This window comes from Natrix helvetica (genome assembly GCF_964273705.1).
Source record: "Natrix helvetica genome assembly, chromosome: 1".
In the NCBI taxonomy this organism is placed as follows: domain Eukaryota; kingdom Metazoa; phylum Chordata; class Lepidosauria; order Squamata; family Natricidae; genus Natrix; species Natrix helvetica.
The window spans coordinates 125,938,823-125,958,668 of record NC_138548.1 but is presented as its reverse complement, the minus strand read 5'-3'; the positions used below and the strand labels follow the sequence as shown (position 1 = coordinate 125,958,668).

Here is a 19,846-nt window from a genome sequence, read left to right as displayed (position 1 = left end):
GAACACTGCTCCAAATTGTAAGAGGACTAAAGAGCTCTGAATCAGAACACAATTGTGTGGAGGACTGGAAGCAAAAGCGGGGACGGGGGAGGATTGTACAACAGGGGTACCAAACCCTGGGCTGTGGCCCACTATTGGGTCATAGTCTAATAGAAATTGGGCCACATGAATGGCTGAGCAGCTCAACTTGCCTGAGTGCCGGACTGGCAGGCACACATGCACATGTGCACTGGCCTACCACTTGCACAAGGACTGCATGCACCTGCATGCCAGACCGCCGCTCTGGTAGCCCAGTTGTCCTCTCTCCCCGCAGCCAGGCCACCAAGCTGCAAAGGTTGGGGACCACTGCTGTACAGTATAGAGGTGGTTGCCACTGTGAAGCAATAGCCAAGCATATTGTCCAAATCAGGAGAATTGGCTTCAAGAAATACGGTAACAATATTATAGATCAGTAATTTTATATTTCTAGACTGAATCATTTTCTTGGCCTTCCACTCTATTTTATACATTAATATATATCACTGAAAATGATTTGTATGCCCTTCCGCCTAATTAAAAAGTGATATGTAACTTAGAATGTGATAAGCCAACTTTATTGCTTTTGGGGACTTAGTGATTACAGCAGGGTAGCATCCTATCAAGAATTATGATTCAAAAACAGGAGACATAGTGAAGAAGATTAAGGGCTTTGAGCATCTATGCCAGCCAAAGTAAGGATTCCCTCAGGATATTATTTTTGGAAGCAGTCCCTTATCTTCCTTATTGTGAAAAGATGCTATAGCTTCACACATTTCTCATGCAAGGGGAGTGCAAAATCTGTCTTTGGACTCCTAGCCCTCCTCCTTGCAGATCTTCTAGTAACCACTGTTTCTCCATCATCTTGTACAGAATCTTCTGATGATTCCTACATCTCAGCTGGTGAAGATCCCCTGGAGGCTCCCATCTTTGAAATCCCAATCCATGATGCAGTCGTCATAGCTGGGACTGAGGTGCTGTTCAAATGCATCGTCACGGGCAACCCTTCTCCACAAGGTAAATGCATAGGGTACCACACGCAAGAGCAAATTATGAATCTGTGGAGGCTGGAGGAGTATCTACTCCTAGATCTCTGATTGTCCCTTGCCAAGTTGTCTGTTTCCACAGGTATAAGTAATACTCTATTAATTCAATTGTGATTTTTATATACATAATATTGTCCCATTTGCATTGATAAAGATCCTGCTCAAGAACACAGCTCAAGGTGATCTGACCAAGTTCTTCGCTTTTCTGATTTTATTTTACCTATATTTCTGAGCTATTTCCAAGATATATCCCATACTGCTTCACCTTACATATGGAAAATACTAGACTTTGTCTGTTGGGTTTCACTTCTGGAATGCTTAGCTTTTCCTCAAAATGAAAATGTATTACAATTATTATTTCAAAAGAGCATTATCCTTATAAAAAGTAATTTGCTGAGAGAGGTGTATACCCAAACCTGTGTAAGGGTTACTTATCTGGCAGCAATAAGCTGCAGTTGTCGATAGCTATTAAAATTAAATTCAGCAGTGAATTGCAGATGTTGGGTTGAGGAACATAATCAACTTACGAAAAATGGATTAAAAACATGTTTTATATTCCATGAACCTGTTTCATGTTTTGATCATTCCTACTTTTCCACTTGCCTCAATCAATTTCAGCTTTCCACAGTCCTCCACTAAATCTACGCCCTCAATAAAAATTATACTGTATGTTCTGTTGACACTACCTTCACGAAGACACGGAAATGTTCTAGAGCCATTTGGATCCATTTCCTACATTAAAAAAAACACCGGGAGACCCAAAACCTACCGGGGGTCGAAAAGCTTAATAAATTGCGTGTTGGCGGGTGTCACACATTGGCGGTTGTGACACATATTTTGAGCGATAGGGAGCTGCAGCAGAGGGATGAAAGAGCCACATGCGGCTCCAGAGCTGCTAGCTGCTGACCCCTGTTCTAGGAAAAAGATATATAGATAAACATATAGGCTGTCTCTTGATGAAATACAGAGAAGGCAGAACGATGTGCGATTTCATAACCTACAATTCCTTAGGCAATTAATACTGTTTGACAAATGCAGAATAATCCTTAGATTTCACTTATATCACATCTCTGCTCACTATGGGTCTTTTCTGCAGTGTCTTGGCGAAAAGATGGCGTCCCCTTTCGGAGCAGCACCACTCGTCCCATCAAAGCAGAGGGCGAACGCCACACTCTGCTGGTTAGGAGTGCCCGCATGACTGATGCCGGCCTCTATACCGTCTGTGCAACCAACGAGGTGGCTGAGACCTGCTGCAGCGCCATCTTAACCGTGCGGCCAGGTAAGGGCAGAGAGGGGGGAAGGTGCCAGAGCAGCCAGACTGCCCTGGAGGCTGCAGCCAGGCCAGTGCCTTAAGGCCAGAGGAGTTAAGAGGTTCATATTCCCACATCAGCATGTGAGAAGCAGCGTCAGGCTTGTTTTCTCAGTGTCCTGGATGGGGGCGCTTAGGCCAGCATTTCTGCTCCTGCTGAATAACGAAGCATGAGGCTGCCTTTACCCTACAAGGCTCGGTTTAGGCCAGCCTGTCTGACGAACTGCCAGCAGGCTCGGAAGAGGGAAGGAAGAGACGACCGGCTCCAACGGAGCAGAGGTGGAGGGATCGGGAGGGGCGGGGGAATCGCTGCCTCTTCGGCCTTCGCGTCTTTATCGCTCCTGGCCCGCCAATTCTACAGTCCGGGGCGGAGAGTTGCGGTTTCTGGACACGTGCGAGTAAACTTTGTGAAAGGATGCAACTCAGCCCCTCCATGGATTGGTCTGAAATGTGAGAGAGGGGACCGGCGGGGCTGGGCTGGTTGCCTGAAGATCGGACGCCGCCTTCGGCTGAAGAGCGAAGGGAAGGGGTTGCGCGCTGACGGCTGGCCCGGCTCTGGCGTCTCTCCTCCACCCTGTTAGCCGGATCCGTTTCTCCCCTCGTGGAGGAGATCGCCTATAAAGAGAGCCGGGGCTTCAGCTCGTAGCGGGGATTCAATTCAAAGCGAGCGCACAGCCGGCGATGTCTGCGAGAGTCCGCTTGCTGCGGGCAGGGCAGGCGCAGGAGGGACGCGCCGTCTCTTTTCGATTCTCTTGCCGCAGCGCAATCCTGTGCTCTTTTGCGCAAAAGCAAGGCCCGCTGGGTTAAATGGCGTTTAACTTCAGGTATGTTTGCACAGCGTTGCAGTCATGAGCTTAAATTGGAGTTGGAATTTATTCACCGAAAGTGGATTTAGGAAATCGCGGGAAGGACCGAAGGAAAGTCTGTTTTGTTTTCAGTACACCTTTGTGTTCATCTGGATGAAGGGGAAAATGAGTAATGTGTGATAGCGAAACGCATCTCCTATAAGCAAAAAACAACCGTAGTGGATTACCAAAGCCTTCAATAATACGGCAGTATATTCTATCCAGAATACAACATAGTTACAGTAGGCTATAGGGTTTTGACTCATAATCTGTTACTTTAGTATATTGCTGTTTAAACATGGCTGTTATGTTAAGCCAAAATATCCTTTTTGTGAGCAAGGCATATTAGTTGCATCGTGGTTTCTTCTTTATCTGAAGTTTAGCGTTTAGTATGCTTTGTGAACTGATTATCTTCACCTGCTGCTGGAGTACATCAAATTGTGAGAGATTTGCAGCCTAATATTTTTACCTTGTGGTAATGAGTCGGGGAGGGAGGAAATAAACAGCACAGCTTCTCCAGGTTGCAAGGGGGTAATCCTCCTCTGAGGAAAATGCTCTGATTTCTAGTCAGTTTTAATAAAAGAGTTGAGAAGAAGTCATATAGTTTTGGATCTTAGGTAGAATCAGTACATTGCTCCTTGTTCCTCTGTCCCTATAAATAATATTTTGTTTTAAATAATTCCCTATTGGTTTTATAGGGCAGCATTGGATAGTATTGCCACGGAGTATCACGATACTCTGCTTTCTCCTGGTTTGATGCCTCCAACTGTATCCATTACACTGAATTCTCCCATCAAGTTCTGGATCAGAACTATCCCCCTCTGTCCTACCAGTGCAGTACAAGCTTTTATTGTCCATACTATTAATGTCACCTTGGCCCTTTTCAGGGACAACACGCCAAAAATACTGGTGCCAGCATGAACAGATAATGTTAGTATCCAAGATTGGAGTGCCCTATTCTTGGCTGATATCTTTTTCTTTGCTGATACGGTTTGGCTATAATTCCTTCCACCACCCAGCCATGAATAATGAGAGCCTCTGAAAGCGTTGGCTGTAGTATCTTTCAAAATATTTTACCAGAAGGTGTTGTTGACAATGCTTATGTTGCTTCTTGCAGAGTGAAAGTTCTATAATTCAGAGAATTACATATTTTTATGCATTTGTTCTAAATGTCTGCTGCTTTATGCCAAATCGTAATTTTATCGTATTAGATTTTGTTGATTAACTCATACAGGTAGCTCTTGAAAGGATGATGTTCTCACACGATGTTTTAGCCACATCAGATTTACAGTAGAAGTTGTTTCTCATTTTATACCCATGCATAAGGACTGACACCAACAAGGCCTGAACTATGGCTAGATAAGAGACTGTTGTGGATGTTGGCCGCCTGGGTTGAGAAAAGAGCAGCTAAAATACAATAAAAAAGGCAGGGAAAAAGACAGAATTTATGCTTTAAATTGTAAACCCTGTCTCTGACACCTCTCGCTCTCTCCAGACATATACACATATTTGATTCCTATACTTTACGTAAGCTGATATCTGATTTATTTTGTATACATTAAAAAATAAAATCAGTTTGGTGTAATGATTAAGGTGCTGGCCTAGAAACCAGGAGACAGTGAGTTCTGGTACTGCCTTAGCCTGAAAGCCAGATGGATGACCTTGGGCCAGTCACTGTCTTTGAGCCCAACATTTTATAATGTTGTTGTGGGAAAAAACAGGAGGATAAAGAAGCACTAAGTATGTTTGCCACAATGAGTTATTCATAAAAAATAATAAAGGCGCGATAAAAAGATCTTTTAAAAAACTACTTATTGCCATGTCCTTGAAGTTGGCTGCAGTTGGCTACTGAGTGTGAGTCAACTCTGCTGGTGGGAAATCTGAAGTGATGTGTAAAAATGGACAATAGTATTGTGCACTTCCCTGAATACATTGCTTGGGGGAATTTAGGACATTGGTCTTTCTCCCAATACTTGGTAGTCCTCACAGCTGCTGATTAAATTAAGTCAGGCTGAGGAAGCTTGACCTGTTGAGGAGACTGCCTGATTGTTAACTAGCACTCTGTCCTGTCAGTAATTGGATGAGAGTCTGGATGTTTTTTTTAAATGATAAATTTGAAGTGATGTGGATGAAATCCGCATAAGGTCTTTATCACTTCACACAAAGGTCTTACTAGGAAATGTTAGAATAATCACTTAAGGATCAACATGGAGGAAATTACATGTTTAAATGTACTGCCATATTCTAGCAAAAAAAAAAATCCTACCTGTTTGTGAAATGCTGGTATATTTAGGAGAGGCTGTTTAGCATTAACTTTTCCTCTGAAATACGATTTTTGTACATATGTGGGTTGGATTACTTTTCCAGTTGGGGTAGCATTTCAACGTGCGAGCATCTCAGCTATGAAATATCCAGGCCTTGGGAGGATTGCATATCGTATAATGTTTCTGAGTTTGTTGTTCTGCTTCACGTCAACCACTATATTCCTTTTAGTAGAAATGAAAGTAGTCTTGTTGAGGTAATGTTTTTTGTGGTAGCACAATGGCCTGTGGGGATGCTTGAAGGTGGGCACTTTTCTTACAGCATACCTAACTGCATCCTAAAACCCAGTGGAATAGTTCAGAACAAAGAAAAGGAAATATTGCCATTGGGCTTGAATAGAGGCAAAACACCTGGCGTCTAATATCCTAGAAAAGGGACAAAGTAAAAGCAACAAAGCCAATCTAGCTTAGGCTCTTCAGGCCAATGTTTGTGTTAAGAGGAATTGTTATATTATACTGTGGCTGTCTTCCTGACTTTCTCTCCATTACCATTCTCTGGTAATAGTCAAGTAGGGAAATTAACAAGGGAAGAGTTGACAATATAGTTGTATCTCACATAGTAAAATAGAGAATTATGGAGGCGTATAATTTTACTTTTTATATAATAAGACAATGTGTGGTTTGCCCTTTCTGATTAATCATAAAAGATGTTATAAGCAAGTAATCATCCTTGATATGATGAATTCCTGTTTTGTTATGGGAACATTATTACTCTAGTTACTTCAAAAAAGAGTCCAGGCAGATGAATAGTCCCTCCTTTGCTTTGTCCGTGTTTCCACGTTTTAGTAATATAATTCTTTAAAATATAATTTTTCATTGGCCAAGTGTGATTGGACACACAAGTAATTTGCCTCTGGATACATACAAGCAACAATTGATATGTCGTGGTCATAATCATAAAATACAATCATCATAAATCCTAACATACAGTTAAATTAAATCATAAGATAAAATAAGGCAGACAGATACCGTAATTCTCAGAACTGTGAGATGGTGGGGGTTGGGGGATAATACTTTGGGATGTCATTTACGAAGTTAGATTTGCTTGTTATATGTGGCTGACTCAGTTGCCTTCTGTTAGCTTGGCTATGTTTTCTCCTTTCTCCCACTTTGCTGGGCTCTGCCCAATCTGTACTATTACGTTCTTCTGATTGTCCAGGTCCCGCAGAGATCCACAGCCGATTGATGCCCCGCCGTGAAGTCAGCAGCCCTGTCACCTCAGATGAAGAGTACCTGAGCCCTTTGGAAGAGTTCCCTGAGTCGGTCACCCCTCAACACCATCCTGTTATGAGAGTACAGCCCCGCTCTGAGATTGACCCAACTGCAGCACCTGCAGACATTAACTTCAAGGCTGCACCATGTTTTGAGGTGAGGTGAGAGAATGACATGACAGTAAAGAAAAGAAGCCGGCAGCTTTGACCTACCTGGATAGATAGGTCCAAGGGTGTAAGCAATACACCTCTAGATTGTGAGTGGAATAGAATCTGGGTCTTTTTGCTGCATGTGACAAGGAACAAGTGATGGTCTCTTATATTCCAGCAGAAAGACGGAAGGGAGTAAGTTTTTGAACTCCCCTTGTCAATTGTGCTCTTTTTTGTAGATAGCACTAAATGACCAGATGGTACTGGAAGGACAAGATGTGGTCCTGCGCATTCAGGTGCAAGGAGAGCCCAAACCCATTGTCCACTGGTAAGTGGGTCATATGTTTCCGTATGGTTTTAAAAGTATTCCTGTCCTGTCTTCCAGACACTATTCTTAATGGGTAAGATGGCAGCGATGGGAGTTGCTCCAGTCTTGCAAAATAACAGCTGCCTTCAGGCATTTAGCCAAGCAACCTTTGTACTTTTTTCCCTCTCCCATCCTATCCATCAGTGTTCCACATCTAATTAACCGCTATACAATGTGTCAGTTGACATGATATTTTAAAAGGTTTGTAGAATTGCATTATTGGTTTTTCATTTTCAGAAGGCACTAAATCAAAACGGGAAAGGTTAATTTATATCTGCATGGTGGAAATGCCTGAGAAAGTGCAATCGTGGATCCCTGTTGTTAGTAAAATTCAGCAATGGTACTAAAATGCCACAAAAAAGACATTTTAGCATTCAAATTTGTTGCATTTCCACTGCGAGCAACAGTGAAAGACAGGTATCTGATCTGTATTCTTCCCACTTGAAAGAAGCCACACATTTTCCACTGTTGCTTATAATGGAAGCATAATGAAGTCCTTCTCTTTTGCTCTGGTTTTTTTTTTTTTTTGTCAGATGCAGTAGGTGGATGGAAAGGGTGTGAATGCTTTGTGCTCCTAGAAATATGTGAAATTGGACTGCTACCAGATGGGGCACAAATGGTACCCTATCCCTGTTTTTTTGAAATATTGGTCTCAGATCTGAGATATATTGTCTAGAAGAAATAGAAAGAAATGGATGTCTAATCTCCTAGCTTGGACTGCCCTGTAACATACCAGGGGTAACGGCAGAACGAGCATATGCAGTATTTTTCTGGGGGATGCAGGAGTGGAGAAACAAGTGTGCGAATTACCTCTTGAAGATGGGTGAAATGTTAAGCGCTGCAAACATAGAGACTTTCTGTTCTGAACTGTAGGTTGAAGAACAGGCATCCCGTAAAATATGGACGGCGCATTTCTGCTATGGAAGAAGAGGATGGATCATTCTGCCTCCATATCCGCATGGTGGAATGCACAGATGCTGGCTATTATGCCTGCAAGGCCATAAATGAATATGGCACCAGACAGTGCGAAGCCAAGCTTGATATACAAGGTATCTTTGGAAGCTTCCAGAGCATGAGAATTACAGTAATGCTTTGCCAGTCATGTGATGATCTAAGAGATCCCACCTGCATGTCTGCTTCTTCCTTCCACTCATCAACCATCCTGCTCCCCTGATGTAAACATGCTTGCATAATCTTGGTATTATCTCTCTAGCCATCAGTAGCTGCTTCATGGCTATTGGCTAAAGCCATCTTGAGGGGCAACGATGGGGAACACGTGAAAAAAAGAAAACACTCAGGAGTACAGAATTAATTGCATTTATAAAACGGTTTTGAATATTCAGGGTCTTTGATAGAATAGCTTTTGGTAATCTTCACAACAGCCTTGCAGATTGGTCAGGGTCATCCTCATCCCCTTGGAAGTCCAAGAGGTACTAGCTTCTTCTTCTTTTCATAAGAGTTTGTGCTTGCCACCGAAAGGAAAAATTGAAGCAAGAATTATGTTATTCATAGGTCAATTTCTATCTATGTTGCACATAAAGTAACATTTGGGTATGTGCCTTTGAGTCAGTTTTTGATTTCTGGCAACTGCCTGGATAATTCCTGCAGTTTTATTGGCAAGATTTCAGGAGTGGTTTGCCGTTGCTTGCTGAGAGAGGCAGGACTAGAACTCATAGTCTCCCAGTTCTAGTCTGGCGCCTTAACGTCTACACCAAACTGGCTTTCTATAATGTACCGTAACTACATTGCTATAATTGCCAGTTTTGGTAATACCTTCTACATCAGCCACCAGTGAGTTCCACTTGCAACAAGAAGTGGGGTACATAATAATCTGCCTGACTATATATCCCCACCATATTTTCCCACAAAGTGGCAGGATTTTTTCCCCTTTTTAACTTATTTATTGTTATTTAAAACATGGGTGTTGGGTTTGCTTCTTTCCTTCCAGTTAATACTCATCAGGAATTAGATGCTCCAGTATGTTTCCACCTTTCTCATAAAGCATCATCATCATCATCATCATCATCATCAGGCAAGGGAGCTGGGAGCCCCAAATTGGATGTAATGGGTGATGCATAGGAACCATAAGTCTGTCTCTTCATGTAGCTTGTAGTAAAAAAAAAAGTTGGTTTCAGTTGCCCGATCCTATATTTTGTTTAGGAAGTAGCTGGATCGACATTCTTCTAGCAATTAAGAAAATTTGGTGTTTGCACTATCTCCATTTTGGAGCCATTAAAAATGTGGGGTAGAAATATAACTAAATAATCACTGCTTCTGCATTAAAATAGCTGCTGCCCTTTGAGGATGTCCTGGTGTAGTTTAATCTGTTTTCTTGCTGTCTCCTTTTCCTAAGTAACAGTTAGCTCTTTGCTTTGATTCATTGCATCACTCTTGAGAAAATAGAAGCAGGCTTCCTTACAAGTGTGCTTACTGGACCCACTATTTGGATCTGCAGAGAGTTTCTAGATGACATGTTTTCCAAGCTAGTAAAAGGGGAATTGGGTGTTCTGCCCAGCTTCAGTTTGGGGTTGATTTTTATGGACAAGATGATACTGTGAGATAGGTGTGAGAGTTTATGTGTGCAATTGCTTTGTGTTGACTCATTTGCTTTTGTCAGCCAGTAGCTACAAATGTATTTGTGCCGTGGTGAACATCTTTTGCTTAGACTGAGCATGTATGAATTTGTCTGTGCTTTGCTTTTATGTCCATCATGCTACACTAATCCTTCGCTTGCTGACTGTGTTTTTGTCTGTACAGGGAGAGTGAGCTAAGGTACTCCTGGCCCCTGGGCCACTCTAGCCAGACAACCTGGGCAGTTGCCTCTACTCCCGGCACGACTGAACAAACCAGGCTGGCAAGGCTTGGCTTCTGGATGGCCAGCGCTGAGACTCACCTTGGACGCAGAGCCTGGTTGCTGCTAGGGGAATGGGACACAGCGGGTGGGAAAGTAGTTGGGGACTCCCTTTAGCTGTCTGAGCAGTTCTGAGCTCCCTATAGCTACACGAGCTGAATTAATCTGTGGCACCTCCTTAGTGTTTGGGCAGGAAGCTTTCATCCAGATGGATCTCCATATGTTTTGTGCTAGGCACAGAATCTCAAAAGTGGACAGCATGCCTGCTTACCAGGCATTCCCCATCCAGGTGCTGATGGTGTGCAGTGCCCATTCTGGCCTTCACTGCTGTCTGACCTACACTGTGGCCAGTGTGTGGTGCTGTTTCCTTCATATGTCCATGTCTCCTTGCCTCCTCTGCCTTTGCCCACTCCTCCTCCTGGGGGCTTAGAGCAGAATGCTAGCTTGTCCTCTCCCTTGCTGGTCTCTTATGAGGCTTCTGCTCATCCATGGAGCCAACACGTTAAAATGGGGTAGCTTTGTAATGAACAGGCCACATCTGGACATTGTTATGCCTCAATTCCAAGACCTCTCAGTTAGAAGGCCACTTTATCCAACCACGACCTCTGGGAAACATAAAGTGACCAGGAAAGATCCCCTCCTCCCCTTGGCCAGAACTGTGTAGAATGAAGAGGGGTTTTGGAAACAATGGGAGGCCATTAGATGTTGGTCTCCAGGCATCTTCAATGGAGGCCAAGGATGCTGTCTCTTACCATCATTCTTCTCCCATTCTGAGAGTATCTCACAGAAGCTGGGCTATAGAGAATCCTCTTTTTGTAGATGAAATAAAGTCTGTTTGTTTGGTAAAAGTACTGTGTGGTTTGTTCTTAGCACAGATCCTTGTTCCCCTCTCCCCATGTCCCCTTCTTATTTCATATCATGCTTTTGTGTTCTTCATACCCCATCATGGTTTCCCATTCAGATCGAGTTTGCTTTGGATTATGACTGCTTTGTCTCCATTCATGTTCTATTGCAGTGGTTAATGAGTTGCTAGCTATACTAGGAGAAAGCCACTCTAACTAGTCTGTTTGCATCTGAAGGGTGGGATAGAAATATTGATCTAAATAAATAACTGCTGTTTATCCACAGCTGTACAATCTGTTCATTTGTAGAAAGGAAAAATGAGCCTGGTTTACAGTGTTTAACTGAGATATTGGAAACAGAGTACATACATAAATTAAATGTTGCTCTGTTTTGCTCTAAAACTTCCAGTTTTGAAATGGGCAAGTTAGCTATTTCCTCTTGGCTCAGGAAGGGCTTCACTGGAAAACTTGATAACATTTTCCTTTTGTGAGGTAGATAGAGCTATTGGACCAGGTTGCAGGAATCCTATATGATAGTTGGATTTTTCTGTTCAAACACTGAATGGAGTGGTTGCTTTGATATTTAAGATATAGAAAGAAAAGGGCCTGTGGGTTACACATGCTTTCTGTTCCTTTGCATTTTGAACATCTAAGGTCATCTGCAAAGGGGTGGGGGGATGACAGTTGTTTTCCCTACCTTGGGAGAATGCAGGAACACAGATTTCTGCCTTCTTTATGATTTTGAAGGACAGACATTCAGAATTCCTGGAAATGGGGAAAGTGAATTATCTGCAGCTGAGGCCAGAGAATAATTCTGAAATTGACGTTTGCATTTAACTTCTTTATGAGAACAGTGTGTAACAGTTGCCAGCTAGGGTAGCATAATCCAAGCCTTAACTTCGCAAATCAAACAGGTTGTAGCAATATGACAATTTAGTTTAACCATAAACATATCCATTGCATGCTTTCCACACCTTATTCTTTGCATCCTGTCCCGTTTTTTCCCATTGCTCAGAGACACGTCTCTTTCTCTCTTTTTCCATTTCCTCTTCCTGTTCCCTCCTCCTTCCCAGTGCACCCTGAGACACACTCCCTGGCAGTGCTGACCCCGCTGCAGGACGTGGTGGTGGGGGCTGGGGATGCAGCGATCTTCGAATGCCTGGTTGCTGGCCCATCGGATGTGGATGTGGACTGGCTGTGGCGGGGGCGCCTTCTGCAGCCTGCCCTGCTCCAGTGCAAGATGCATTTTGACGGGCGCAAGTGCAAGCTGCTGCTTACCTCTGTGCATGAAGATGATAGTGGTATCTACACATGCAAGTTAAGCACAGCTAAAGGTAAGGATGGTAGAAATGCTGTACAAGCAGAGGTGAAGAAGACATAGGTGAAAGGATCTGGGTTCACGCACTGACTTAATCTTGATTTGTTAAGCCATTATTGACTGGGTTCACGCAATAAATAACTGAGGTTACGCCTCTTCGATACATAATTATTGTAAGTCATAAATCATAGTTTACAAATCAGTGGTTGTATCCACATAACACATTAAGCAAAGGCCCAAGAACCCTGTAACCTTGAGATATTAATCCTATCCCTAAAATAAGCCATAGATAGAACACTTGGATGGTTGAGGTGCTAACTTCTCATCAAGTCACTAAACCTCTTTTTTTCCATCTGTCTGATAGTTTATTTTATTTTTAAAAAGTATGAATGCTGATTTTTCCACTTCAAATCCCCATTAAAAGCATAAGAACAAGCCGGGCTGGTCTGTTTATCTCCCCTTTCTGTCACGCTTCCTCCTGGGTGGCAACAGTGATGGTTTCAAACACCCAACCACAGATATTACCCATCACCTTTGGAATGCCAATAAGTAGCCTGTCTCTGCCAGGAGCTGGAGAAAAGCATCAGCTTGTGAGAATGAGCAAAGAGAGAAGCTCAATCAGCAGATTTAGGAAAGATGCAGAGCAGTTTGGTAAAAAAAAAAAAAGCCACACCCCCTCCAGTAATGCTGGACTATAATTCCATTTTTCTTACAATGTTTGAGCTGTATTTTGATGGATGTTGACAGGGTACATTGTGAAATGTTGTACTGCAAAGGGCGGGAATTGGAGCTGGGAACAGCTTAGCAACAGCTTGAAAGCCCTACATTCTCCATCTTTGCAATACAGACAATATTGTCATTTGGCATTTGTTTACACAATGAAAAATGGGTTAAACTGAGAAAAGAGAAGAGTGAAAGGATACCCACAGCCAGAACTAAATTTATCAATTGAGGTTTAGATTATTATTTTTGAAGCTAAAATTCCTGAGCACATGTTTGCAGAAGAAATCATTTGGCTTTTGTAGTCCACTGGCGTACGCTGAAGATAAAGCAGTATCCCCTTTGAGTTGTGCTTAAGTCCTAGTGATTCCGCGAGCATGTCAATAGTTTTCTTAGTGTGGAAGTAGCTTGCCGTCTCCTTCCAGGATCTTTCATCAACTTCCCATTCTAGTTGACAACCCTGGGATGTTGTAGTGGTCTGCTATCCAGGTATAATATTGCCTGGGTTTTTTTTAAATAACTAAAACCAATCAGGTGCTGCCATTATCAGAATTTGTAGCAGAGGTGAGTTGCTGCCGGTTCAGCCTGGATCAGCCTTGTAGTAGTGGCGGTGGGAGGCTCTGCCCAGACACTTCTGTGCATGCGCAGTAGCGTTGCTCGCGCACGCATGGGAGCACACCTGAACCGGTAGTAAACAAATTAGCAACCCACCTCTGGACTGTAGATTCTGTACTGACTGTATTTTCGTCTTCTGAGGCACCCATGCCCAAATCTAGCTAAAAATCAACACATCTACATATGCAAGATGCCAATGTCCTTCCCTCTAGCTAGGTATCTCTCCTTCCTGGCAGTAAATCAGTTGGGAAGCAAAAAGTAGGCAGAACATCATGATTAGAAGCTCTATGTAATAGAGCTCAAAGTGTATATTTCTGGCAACTATTTCCAAAAATTGGAAAATGTTGGAGTGAAAGAACATTATTTGGAAACAGTTTTGCACTCTTGCTTATTTTTGTTTTTTAAAAATTATTATTCCGCTTTTTAGAAGCTGAAATCATCATCAGACAACTTACACTCAAGTATGCTAAAATGTACATGCGCAGATAATTTGTTCTTGAACTAAAGCAACAGTATAAAACATGTAACTTAGCTAAACAGCCCAAACAATTAAACAGATTGAAAACAAGACTGGAATCAGATGTATATTCCTTTGGGAAGGAGAGGTAAACATGGAGGTCACCACTGAAAAGCGCATCTACACATGTTTTCTAGTCTGACACCTGGCACAATCACACAAATTCAGATCAATAATAAAACAAAATACCAAAAAATAGCATCTAAATTACTTCTTAGGAAACTGCTTAATGTATTGCAGAAATGTGATTGCAGAGCTTTTCAAACTGAAGGGAGCCTAGATTTTAAAGGAAGTTCAAAATAGAAGTTGAAAAAGATACTATATTCCATGCTTTTGACCTGAGTTTGTCCCTGGTCAAATATGTTTCCCAGGTTATTGGAGCAGTACAGCATGAGAAAAAAGGGCAAATACTAAAAACCCTATTCAAAATTCCTTCACCCTTGTGACAAGCTATGGCAGCTTTATAGTAGGTTGGTTTTTATTGTAACATTCTTTTATGCAGACCACCCTAGGTATACATACATTGAGTTAGGGATTCCTTGTTGAAGTAATATTATGAAATTATTTAAATAAACCAGCTTGCTTTGGTAGTGGTAGCTGTAACATTCTTACAGGGATAAAATTTACACTTTATTTACATTTGACTCCCAGACCGAGAGGAAAAATATTGTAAAGCAGAAAGCTGGAAGGGATCTGGAAAACTTTAAGCCTGTCTAATACGATCAAGATGAATGGATTCTGTTTCTGTAGGAATGGAAGCACAGTGGCTCTGAATTGGGAGAAATGTTCCAAGCAGGTTTGCCATGAAATTAGTTCTAGTCTGGCCTCACCAACAATCTGCCCAGTGGTGGGTTTCAAATTCTATTCCAACTGGTACAGTTGGAATGGGGCCGGCGGCGTCCTCATGGACACGCGCACACGTCTTAGCACTTCCGCGACGCTCCAGCTGCTCCGCGTCATGCAGGCGCTGTATGCGCCATGCATGTGCGCAGCAGCGCAGCAGCTTTAAAACACAGGTAAGGAGCTCGGGCGGGCGGGTGGGTGGGCCCTCCGGAGCACCGTACCGGAACGGTGTCCGGTGCTCCGGGCTGGCTCTCTTACGCCCATACCGGGGCATACCGCCTGTAACTCACCACTGAATCTGCCATGCCAACATTTATCAGATATTTCATTTCATGTGTCAGCAAAATAGCAACTTCAAGTACAAGAGTGGATCCATAGCCAAATGCCAATCTTTAGAATTCCATTTCCAAGAAGAATTTGGGATTCAGAGGCAGGAACAGCATTTAAGAAGGGTACAGAAAAAGTAAAAGCAATTTAATTTCATTTTCTGGTTATTATTACCTTTTGGAGAGGTTTTTTTTAAAAAACTTGCCTTTCCTATTTTTTTACGAATAACTCAAGACGATGAACAGACTAGTGGTGAGTTCCTACTGGTTCGCCCCGGTTTGGCTGAACCGGTAGTGATTTGGCGATCTGGGTTTGCTGGAACCGGCAGTGACCCAGGCCTGCCACGCCCCCGAACTGGTTCCCCGGGTGACGCCATAGGCAATGCCATCTTCTTTTTCAGTTCTGCGCATACACAGAACAATTTTAATCGTACTGCACATGTGCGTGCACATGCCAGAACCCACCCCTGGAACATACATAATACTCCTTTCTCTTCCTCTTTTTCTCCACAACAAAATCCTGTGAGTTGAGTTGGACTGAGAGAGAGAGGCTGGCCCAGAGTTACCCAGCTGGATTTCATGCCTAATATGGGACTAAAACTCATTGTGTTCAGCACCTTCACCACTCCACCAAACTGGCTCTTTTCTCCTTCCCTCCCCTAATATCTTTCCATGCTTATTCATATATTATGAGACTATAGGGCAAGCTGCTTTCTTTGCCCTATAGTCTTGCTAGGTTCCCAAGCTTTTAAAGGCAAGGAAAAGATAAATTCCTGTGGATACTTTGCTGACTGTCCACTGTGCTTTGCAGATGAGCTGACCTGCAGTGCCAAACTAACAGTGTGGCCTTCACGCCATCCCCTTTTCACCCGCAAACTGGAAACTGTAGCTGTGGTGGAAGGACGAACGGCACGGCTTGACTGCAAGATCAGTGGGGAACCCCCGCCAACCATCGTTTGGACCCGCTTTGGTAATTCTCTCCCCCATCTCTTCAGAGAGACCGGCTTACAAGATGCTCTAAGATCAGGCAACATGGCTATGGAGGGAGGATCAACATACATGGATGGTTGTCCACTTACTTGGTCCAGGCTTGGTGGTAAAGAGGCAGAAGGCCACAGATTCTAAATCTTATTCTCTTTCAAAAGGTTGTGGATATATCTATAGCCAGACTTGCAATAAATTGCCACATCAGAAATCAGTATTTGGTCTCCTAGTGATGTATCTGTTAACAACCAATGGGGGGAAAAATGCCCTGGCTTCAGACATCATTGAGCCCGAATCCCACCAAAATCTACTGAGGTGAAAGGTGTCCACACTACCCATATCCACATCTTGCAGCCTTCCCTTCACTGTTAACATGTTTCTTTGCAGTGGCCTTTCGGCATAGCCATTTCTCAACAGAGCTTGGCTTCTATTCTGGGGTGGTAAGTGACCTGTTAATCTACCGGTTGGTAATGAGAACATGTTCAGTCGCTGACGATGACAGTAGTTGCAGGAAAAATATGGTTGCTGCCATGCCAAAAAGTTTTAATCTCTCTCTCTCTATCCCTCAAGATTATGGAAAGGGAACAAGAAGATTCTTTTTAGTGTATTCTGCCAGCGATCTTAATTATGGCCTTAAGACCTAGAGAGCTATATGTTATTATCGCCTCTTCCCCCATGGGCCCTGAATGCTAGGTTGTTTAACTTCCATATAAATTGGTACCCCTTTGTGTCTTCTACTCCTTTCTGTGTCAGACTCTGACTGTCATGTGTCTGATGTAGGCCAGCCTGTACAAGAGGGGGAAAACATGCGTATACAGCAAGATGCGGGACTTCACTCTCTGGTCATCCTGCATGTGAGCTCCGAGGATGAGGGTCAGTACGGGGTGAGTGCCAGCAACGAGCACGGCCGAGCTGAGTGCACCGCAGAGCTGTATGTGGAGGAACCGCGGCCAGCAGCTAGCTCCCAGATGTGAGTGGGAGGAGGAGGAGGAGGAGGAGGAGGAGGAGGAGGAGGAGGAGGAGGAGGAGGAGGAGGAGGAGGAGGAAAAAGGGCTGAGTGGGGATTGGTTATGGAAACATCCAATGAAGATCCTAGAGACTTTTGTACAATTGAATATGCCGTACAGCCGTGACATTGCCAGAAAGTCAGCTAAGCATCCTTAGTTATGGCAATGCATTTATGACCTGATCCCCAGTCATGGGGCTCTAACTCTCTTTGGTTATTTTAAATCCTCTTAGGTAAAAAGATGGGTGTATTTTATTTTGCTGGGCTTCGATTTTGACCCAGTGATATTTTTGCTCCATCTCTGCCTTTCCATTAGCCAATGAACCCAAAGGAAAGCTCATGCATTAAAATAGGCTGCTGTCTTGACAAGTATAAAACCAATGATGGACTTTTTCTTTCTCTTCATGCCCATGAGAGAATTAATAGCAACTCTTGAAAATACAGTTTAAAATCTGGGACTCACTCTGCACTCAAATCTGGGAACCAGATTTGGCTACTGTTCTGATTAACACAGTCTCATGTGCAATTCCGGAAGATGGACTTCAACATGGCCTAGCTGCTTGCCTTAAAATACTGTGTGTAGCTTTTAAATGCACACATAAACCCTAAGACAGACAGACAGAAGTTGTGGGAACCAACCAGCTTTGTGGGTTTTACAAGCTTTCTCAGAGGATTCCCTTCCTGTTTTCCAGTTCCAGGTTTTATAGATGCTTCAGAGCACAGAACTTCTGATGCATCAGCAAACTATAATTAGCTTGCTTGAGGCCAGGGACATTATCAAGACAAAATAGAGACATTTTCTATTAAGGCCAATTGAACCAATTACATGTAATATAAAAAAAGCCCTGAAGAGTGAACCCGTTGTCTCCAAGAATGTCCTTGCCACTGCTTAAAAACAAAGGTTTTTAAGGTATCCTGGATAATGGAAAGTATTAGTCAGGCAATCAAAAAAATTAATCTAGCTTGTGCAATCCCCCTTATCTTGTATTAAAAACGAATGTTTTTCATTGACAAGGGTTCAACGGTTCCCCTTTCCAATGTGGACCATAGTCTGAAATCATTTTGGTATCATAGGATCCCTGTAATATATTACTGGATGCAATTGAAAGCTCTCCTGTGGCCATTGAAAACTTCACAAGCTACAGTATATGTTATATGTTGCTCAAGGAAAATATGGAGATGTTAACTAATTTTTCCTATCTTACAATACTATAATTTCCTTTTGTTTAAAAAGAGTTGCTTGAGAGGAACAGCAACACTGATTTTACCAGTTTGGTTTTTCTTGGTTTTTTGTAACAAACAATAACTGTACAATTTTTAAAAAAAAAAAACTGTAAAAAAATTAAAGATACAAACTGAGAGGGAAAAAAGGTCTATCTTATAATTTATATTTATCAATCATCACTTATTAACCAATGAATTCACTAATAATATAGCTGATGCAAGATGCTATTGTAAAATATGACAAAATTTCTACCATAATATCACATATTGCTGCATCTTTTGGTAGAAAATGTTGCCGTTTCCAAAACAGATAGATGACACAGTTCCTGCAACCATTCCTTGACATCTAGAATAATATCACTTTTCCAATTTCTTAATATACAGTTATTTTTGCTATCGTCCCCCTTCATTGCTCAATATAACCACGATTTTTGATAAACGGTCAAATTCCACAGCTGTGCTACAGAATTCAACGTTACATTAACATCTTTTAACACTTAAAGATTTTCCTATTAATCTCCTAATATACATTAATACATAATCCCAAACCTGGTTGATTTTTCTTGTAATTCTGTCTATCTTTATGCATACATTGCGAAACAAATCAGTTGTGGATTCATGCTCCCTAGTCCATCCCCACATAGTCAAACAGGATAAAATGCATTTGTTTATAAATCATATTTATAGAGCTACCCAATCCACAGTAATTCTGGACAGCATACAAGATAAAAACTTACAATATAACAAAGCAAATAAAAAAGGTGATAACCAGAGAACCAACATATCCAACAGAACACACGTCCTGCGTCTAACCCAGAGGTTGGGATAAAAGCAAGGCCTTTATACTCCATTTAAAAGACAGGATCGATCCAGCATATTTTCCATGCAATAATATCATAACCCACATTTACTTGCCTTGAACTCAGTCCCTTTGGGATTGCTTGAGTTTCCATTAACCATGAAAAGTCTTTCAATTTCTTTTCATACTTTTTCTCCTCGGGGAATATTTGCAACAGATTTCCCTGTGCTTTTTCTTCTTTTTTTATGTGATGTATTTTAGAAATAGATATTTGCCTTTTCCATGTTTGTTTCTCTGAGACATAGTTGTGGCTGGTCCACAGGAGGTAGTTTTCTCTTTGCTCAAAAGGGAAAAAGAAACATTACACCTGTATGCGAAGCCACAGAATTGGAAATCTGTGGCATGACCCTTTTTGTCCAAAAAGGTGAACCAAAAGGGAAAAAAGGCCTCAGAGTAAAAAGCTTAAGCATTGTCAGCCTATACTCTTAAATGAAATGTCAAGTTCATTTCACAAAAAGGATTTTTCCTCTTTCAGCA

At 42.3% G+C, this 19,846-nt stretch overlaps 1 protein-coding gene across 4 annotated transcripts in view; it reads left to right on the top strand.

Annotated features, from left to right (window-relative positions):
* Nucleotides 1-19,846, top strand: part of SPEG (striated muscle enriched protein kinase) — a 140,322-nt gene that overhangs the window by 65,720 nt on the left and 54,756 nt on the right. For all 4 annotated transcript variants that reach the window (XM_081944104.1, XM_081944106.1, XM_081944105.1 and 1 more), the window contains 8 exons: nt 889-1,032; nt 2,158-2,340; nt 6,696-6,904; nt 7,137-7,225; nt 8,138-8,313; nt 12,031-12,291; nt 16,108-16,266; nt 17,061-17,250. In XM_081944104.1, coding sequence (XP_081800230.1) covers nt 889-1,032; nt 2,158-2,340; nt 6,696-6,904; nt 7,137-7,225; nt 8,138-8,313; nt 12,031-12,291; nt 16,108-16,266; nt 17,061-17,250 — 1,411 coding nt within the window. The remainder of the gene's footprint in view (nt 1-888; nt 1,033-2,157; nt 2,341-6,695; nt 6,905-7,136; nt 7,226-8,137; nt 8,314-12,030; nt 12,292-16,107; nt 16,267-17,060; nt 17,251-19,846) is intronic.